Source organism: Takifugu flavidus, chromosome 7 (assembly GCF_003711565.1).
Source record: "Takifugu flavidus isolate HTHZ2018 chromosome 7, ASM371156v2, whole genome shotgun sequence".
NCBI classification, from domain to species: Eukaryota; Metazoa; Chordata; class Actinopteri; order Tetraodontiformes; family Tetraodontidae; genus Takifugu; species Takifugu flavidus.
The window spans coordinates 15,367,249-15,373,996 of NC_079526.1; the positions used below are offsets into that span (position 1 = coordinate 15,367,249).

At 47.6% G+C, this 6,748-nt stretch overlaps 2 protein-coding genes across 5 annotated transcripts; both read right to left on the reverse strand.

Annotated features, from left to right (window-relative positions):
• Positions 1-693: 693 nt before the first annotated feature.
• uchl5 (ubiquitin carboxyl-terminal hydrolase L5) lies at positions 694-4,008 on the reverse strand. The gene is made up of 11 exons (XM_057038545.1): positions 3,800-4,008; positions 3,314-3,377; positions 3,136-3,241; positions 2,822-2,947; positions 2,434-2,495; positions 1,945-2,075; positions 1,771-1,834; positions 1,550-1,652; positions 1,346-1,459; positions 1,154-1,252; positions 694-1,076 (listed from the first exon to the last, which is right to left on the reverse strand). Exons 1-11 carry the CDS (start codon positions 3,873-3,875, stop codon positions 1,032-1,034), a joined length of 990 nt encoding a protein of 329 aa, XP_056894525.1. The 5' UTR covers positions 3,876-4,008; the 3' UTR covers positions 694-1,031.
• Positions 4,009-4,294: 286 nt separating this feature from the next.
• Positions 4,295-6,512, reverse strand: glrx2 (glutaredoxin 2). Of its 4 annotated transcripts, none has more exons than XM_057038550.1 (4): positions 6,409-6,512; positions 5,294-5,357; positions 4,990-5,166; positions 4,295-4,889 (listed from the first exon to the last, which is right to left on the reverse strand). In XM_057038550.1, exons 2-4 carry the CDS (start codon positions 5,354-5,356, stop codon positions 4,740-4,742), a joined length of 390 nt encoding a protein of 129 aa, XP_056894530.1. In that variant the 5' UTR covers position 5,357; positions 6,409-6,512; the 3' UTR covers positions 4,295-4,739. The 4 variants fall into 4 exon arrangements, with proteins under 4 accessions (XP_056894530.1, XP_056894528.1, XP_056894531.1 ...); XM_057038548.1 differs by having other exon boundaries at positions 6,282-6,479; XM_057038551.1 differs by lacking the exon at positions 6,409-6,512 and adding an exon at positions 5,560-6,261.
• Between the last annotated feature and the right edge of the window lie 236 nt (positions 6,513-6,748).

Below are 6,748 nucleotides of genomic sequence, written 5' to 3' on the forward strand. Positions count from 1 at the left end.
CTGGTCCAAACAGCCGCGCTTCGTTTTGGAATGCGCGAATACTCCCGACATTACGGTAATTTCTCCGAAACATCAACAGCGCTGTTGGACCTTATTAAAAACCGATTTAAAACCGATTTACGGAACGGACGACCTGTGGACTTGTGCTTTTACTTGTGTTTATACTTGTGTTTTGAGTATATCCCCTATATTACCCGTCTCGTGATGAAAGTCAGATTCATTCAAATATTTTAAATTGAATAATAAATAATTCTGCCATAAGTCGCGTTTTAAACTTACACGGTTGTAATGATCGACTAACCACCAATAACACGAGGCACCTTTATTGTGTACTGCTTGAGTAACTATAACCACAAATGACCCATCTCATACTGAAAATGTGACTTTTATTGATATTTGAAATCTAATCTAAAAGGATTTTGCTGACCAATATCAAACCTATAGTCAGTGTCTCGGGCACGACCCTGACGTAGGCGCATTTCATGCTCAGCTTCATCAAAAATAACCAATTTATCTCGTAATTAGGAGCACTTTTTTGTGAACTTAATGAGTTCCCGTGACATAAAACACTCACAAAATGTAGTTTCTGTCCTCCACCACCAGGTGGCGCCAGAATTCTACCCACCAGCGACGCGTTTTCTCTAGTTTCTTTTTTGATTCAGCTGAAATAAGTTGGACACGGTGCAGCCAAGATGGTTTGATTTCATTTTTATCCTTGTACAATAATAGCAATCTTTAAAAAAAGAAAAGCAACTGGTTCACAAACATCTACATTTTATTATGAAAATAAGACGAGACAATCTGAGCACATCTTTCCTTCTATCATGCGTTGGAGCAGATGGACACGTGGACAAAGCTGTTGCGTCAGACCGTCTCTCTGCTGCGGCTGACCCGCAGAGCCGCTGGCGCTGGAGCAGCAGCGCCGCCGGCCGCCCACGCGCGTTCCTATGAATATGACAGACGATGTAGAGAATCTGTGTGGCTCAGTGATGGAAAGTGTGACTGCAGGATGCTGGACGGGTGCTGCTCCTTCACTTGGCCTCCTGAGCCTTTTTGGCACTTTGTTTCTCTTTTGCCTGGTAGGAAAAACAAAGATCAGTGAATCAAAGTGTCCCAGCATGATCCCAGCACGCGTGTGTGTGTGTGTGAGCACCTTCTCCACCAGGGGCATCAACTGCTGATGCTCTGCCAGCGTCTTCAACAGCTCCATGATGAAAGGAAGGTAGTTGTGCTTCCGCCGAATGTTCTCGACCTGCGGACGAAGAACCGACGAGGACGAGGTGATGAGAGGACGCCGTCCCGGTCCACCTCGGACACGGCGGCCGGACGCCGTCCAGAAACTCACCTTATATCTTTTGAGCTTCTGGTTCTCCTCTTCGATCAGGAGCTGGTACTTGGCGATCTCTGACTGGATGGAGCTGAGGAAAGTGCTGCTCTGGTCGGTGTCCATGGGTTCATCCTGGAAAAGGTTCGGACAGAGATCAGCCCACAGTGTGAGGGGCCGGGGGGGGGGGGGGGTGGACCCGCTTCACGCCGAGCCTCCGCTCACCTGAGTCAGCTGAGTCTGGAGTTCTGCTATTTTCCTCTCATAAATCATCTTCCTGTCGGACACAATGGCCATTAAGTTAAACCGGATTTCTCCTTCACTGTATCTGGAGGAGGAAGAGGAGGAACCCACGATGAAGAGGAGCGCTAACGAGCTAATGCTAACGAGCGTGTGATTCTATTGAATGCAGGTGTTTTTAAAAAGGACATGCAGGGTTCTTTTACTTCTGGATTCTTTTCTCAATCACTGGGCGGACGGCGCTGATCCAGTCGTCCTGGTTACACACGCCTGATGGGAGACAATATGCACACGTGCACATACGCACCAGGTCAAACGTGCACTGATCAGCCTCCGCTCAGGACCGGGGGGGTGATAAAGCGACCTTTGTTGTGGCTCACCGAGATCAATGGGTCCCTCTCGGAGTCCGTCCAGCTCGTATAGTCGCCCGTTTACAGGGACGTAGCTCACAAAGTGGAAGGCGTCTTCGTCCTTGGCCGAAGACTTGGCATCAAATTCAAACATCTGCTGTCTGCAACACAAGACCCCAATCACACAATAAAGACGAGGCTGACACAAGTATCTTAGGATATAATATAAAACATATATCTTTTACAGCGTTTACAGCTGTTGATCGTCGCGGTTTTTGATGACGCGTCTGCGCCATCTAGTGGACACGTGCGTTAATACACTCTAATATGCCCGTACTAGAGGGTTTATAATTACAATATTTAGCAAGGAATGTGGTCAGTTGCTACATTATCAATGAAAACTCTCTTTATTAAATAATATCTATGAAAATTTACCATTACTGGTCCCACCGAGGGGTTAAAAGCAGCCGATCAAGCGGAAGCTTTTCCCAGCTGGGTGCGAGCTGAGCGGCAGCTTACCTGGCGAAGCCGTTGTGAACTTGTCGGATCACTTCCGAGTTGCTTAGAGCCAAACCTTTCATCTGAGGAGAGCAGACGATGGAGGATTAGAGCAGCGCCCGTTTAACCCGAAGAACTCAGGACGCACGGACGGACGTGTCCCACCTCTGGAATAACGCTTTACTGCTCCTGCACCTCGGCAATAAACACACCACGCTTGGTCTTTTCATTATTAGAGTTTTAAGAAGACAGAGCAAAAAGAACACACGTGCACAAAGCTGTCGCATCGACGTCGGGATTTTCTGCGTGTGCGCGGGAGCGAAATCCGTCGTTTTGAAGGTAAGAGGATCAAACTGTCAGCGACGGGAGGGGAGGCGGCGCAGCGACGGCTCAATAATCGTGAACTTACTGCAGCGTCGAAGCTCTGTGAGAACTCTCTGAACTCCGTCAGCGTGTCTCCCAGCGACATGTCCGAGTGGAAGCAGTTGAGCAGAACACTGACTATTGCCTGGGTGGCACACGCGTTGTTAATGACCTGGGAACACACCACAAAACAGCCCGTGAAACCACAGCTTCAGGGCTGGTCCGCCACCATCTGCAGGAGCGTGGTCGCCATGGTGACCAGAGCATCCCTGCGCGTCTACGCAGTAGCTTCAGAGGTTAAACAGAGACGAGAACAAGGAGAAGTCTTGGGTGTTTCCTGCAGGGGTGACGGAAACCAACCTGTTTAGCAAAGAAGATCTGATCGAGCCTGGAATCCTGGACAATGGACCCCGCTGGCTCTTCGCCTGGCTGCCACTTGAAGAGGAAGATCAAGCCGTGCACGGGTCTGCAACGACACGCGCTCATTAAAGCTTCCGTCCGCAAAGTGCAACCTTTAAACCTTCAAGGATCAACACACTTCAAGTTGTCAAAGTTTTCCGGCTCCATGCTCCAGATCTCCTCGACCTGGGCTCCTTTGCATCCTAAAGAAAGAAGCAAAAGTCTTGTCAGAATCCGGACGAGAAGGGACCGAATTACCGATTCATACCCGCCTGTTGAAAACACATCAATAAACGAACGAACACCAACGGTGCTCACGAGCCGACACGAGTTGGATTTCACGCGCCGTTGTTTTGAACGCTGAGTAATGCTAGCTAGTTAGCCTGTGTAAAGCAACCGACGCTCTCTGGCACCAGCAAGCACATTTGCGGATGATGCACGCAGAAAGATGTTGATGTCCACGCAAACCCTCTACGACACGCAGCTGCCGCCACCCGGATGTCTTTAATCCGTTTAATTGCAGCATTGTAGCGGTTATCGTTAGCTTTGCAGCGTTTACCCAGCTAGCGCGGACTGACAGCCACGTTACACTGAATGGGTCGGCTAACGGGTCAGGCTCACTCACCGAACCCTTTGATCAGTTCTGTGAAGACACCGGGGTCACTTTCCATGAGACACCACTCTCCTGCGCTTCCGGCCATTTTATTACGATTGTTAATCTCACGGAATCTACACACATGCAGGCTTGCAGATATGCCAATTTAGCAGTACGAGCGCTAGTCAAGCTAATTTCATTGGTGACCTCACCGTGACGCGGTGCGGTGGGCGCTTGTTTTACATTCACAGCGTACGCCGGATGGACGCGAGGGCGGTACGGTTAAACCCCGCTGTGACATCTTTAAAAACTCATACACGGTACTTGGACAATCATGGATTAGTGAACAGCAGAATATAAACTAGAAAGCACAGACCGTAGCCAGGCACTGATAAATTATCCTTGAAAAAAAAATCCTCCTCTATGAAAGGTCGCAGGTCAAAATCGACCCAAACATTCCCTGAAAATGGTGGAGCTCATGAAGACGTCGAAGCCGTTGCTGATTATATGATGGACACAGGAAGCTGAGCAGACGTTCATATTTATTACTAGTCAGGAAAACGCATTCATTTAACAAAAACGCTACTTAGATATAAAACGCCCGTCGCTCGTGCACAGACCACACAATTCCAGACACAGAAAAGTTGGACAAAGTATAAAAATACAAAACCATTTTCATATCTGTGCAGCTCCGCAGTGCTCGAATATCAGTCAGCATTCGTAATCAGGCTCTTTTAGTCCCGTAGCCGTGTACGTGTGTGTAGATCTGATCGCTCGCACAGAAGGCAGCCGCGTGCACGTTGGAACGTTTGCTTAAAATGTCACAGCTTTAATAACATCCACATACAGTTCATTCCTCATCAAACCTGTAAATGTGTCCTCTTGGACTAAACATCTCATGAACTTTGATAAATAAATATCAAGACAGTGTTGAATAAATAGACAGTTGACAGATTAAAAGAACGGTTAGTCATTTGGCGGCGGCGCCCGAGCCCTCGCCGCTGGCTGCACAGCAGGGGGCGCACTGCTCGATCAGCGGCAGCAGCTTCCCTTCCTGGTGGAGCCGTTTGGTGTCGGAACCGCCGCCGATGCAGTTTCCGTTGACGAAGACTCTGGGAACCTGCACACACAGGAGGACAGGAAGTGACATCATTGAAATCTTTGCCTTGATCCACGAGCATTTCATCAGTTTTTCATCCCCAAGAACGCAAAGCTCGTACCGTCCTGGCGCCGGTCATGTGAGCCAGGGCCTCCTGCAGCCGCCTCCCGTCGTTGTGCTCGTCCAGTTCGATCACTTTGTAGTTTGCGCCGATCTCGTTGAAGACGTTTTTGGCCATTTTGCAGAAGGGGCAGGTGCTCTTGGAAAAGATCACCACACAGTTCTGTGTCACCATTTCCTGGAAGGATCAAAGAGGAGACGTCCGAGTTCCATCAGCAGCGGCGTGGAAACGGACCAGGAGAGACCAACAATCCCAGGCAGGAACCAAAGAGGCAGAGCTGAACGGGAAGTAACGGGATACCGACCTGAACGTACTGAACGCAGGCTGGGCTGGACCGAGCGGTGGCGGAGGACGTAGAATTCCCCATTCTGAAAACAGAAACAGGAGATTTCCTCTAGGTCACAGAGAAACACCCACAAAGCAGCGAATGGCAGAGTGGAATAACCTTAAAAACGGGAAAACCTCACAGGCTGAGGAAACGTGAAGGCTAATCATTAGCATCAAAACCAACATTCTCCGTCTACACGTCTGAACTGGTTACAGTCCACAACCGGGATGAGGTTAACGTACCACCTAATCCAGGATTAGAGAGCACACGCTGTGGGAGGAGGTGGCACAGCAAGACGGGTTCTTTTGACACTGAATGGTCATTAGAAAAGAATTAAAAGTCCAAAATCCTGATTGTAAAAGGCGACAGCGTGGCTGTAAATCGGGTTCCAGTAGAATCAGAACACGTCTGATGGATTTCAGCAATTTACCAAACCTAATGGTCACATTAAAGTGAGCTAAATGAAGACATTTAACTAGAAAAAAGTAACTCAGAGCTCGATTCCCCCACATAATGTGACTTACGTCAATGGTGTAGTTTGTGTGTGTATCTATATCTCTATATAGATATACTGTATATAATATAATTGGTTTGTTCATGATCAAAGCCCGTGGCTCAACATTTCCTGAATGTCATTAAAATTCGTATTATAAAGCAACGTAAAACTATAAACACGTGTGGCGGAATTTAAAGAGGAACGTGTCGTGTTTGTCTCATTAATAATGATTAATGGAGAATCACATAAAGCACAAAAAGATCCGACGATTTAATTCACACAATAAAGGTGCTCCAGCGATAAACTAGTCCAACAAAAGTAGCCGGTGTTGTGCTCCTTCTACACGTTGGTATTTAACTCTCTAAGATGCACAAATTTAAAGAAGAAATTTAAATAGTTTAAAGGTCGCTGTTTGATTTATTAAAACAGGCTAGCTGACGTCTTCTAAGTCAAGCTAGCGCTAATGACCTTCGGCAGCCGGTCCACGCCACCCTGGGAAGACATCCAGCCCGAGCAAACATGGAGCAAAAATAACAAACGAGCCAAAGATAATCTCGCTGCTGGCCGGGAGAAAACATGCAGTTGTGGTACTAACAGCACTGATGCCGATCACCGCCCTGGCTGCCGCTGCACGCTGGCTTTAGCCCCGAACTCTGTTTACATGATGACGGCCGGAAGTGACGCCATAAACAAGCGCCGATTAGATGCTAGTTTCAGGAAGCATTTCCGTTGTAGTTAAATGATTTATTCACGCATCGTTTAACTTTGAAGCAACACAACAGCCACATTTATTAGTCAGACTCCATATTTCATCTTATTTCAGCTCGGAGTCACCTTGTATTTTCTGTGAAAGTTAAATTGTCACAGTCTATAATTAATTAAAGGGAGTGCACCGAAATTAGTTTTGTTTCTCATCACAGAATATTTATAACTAT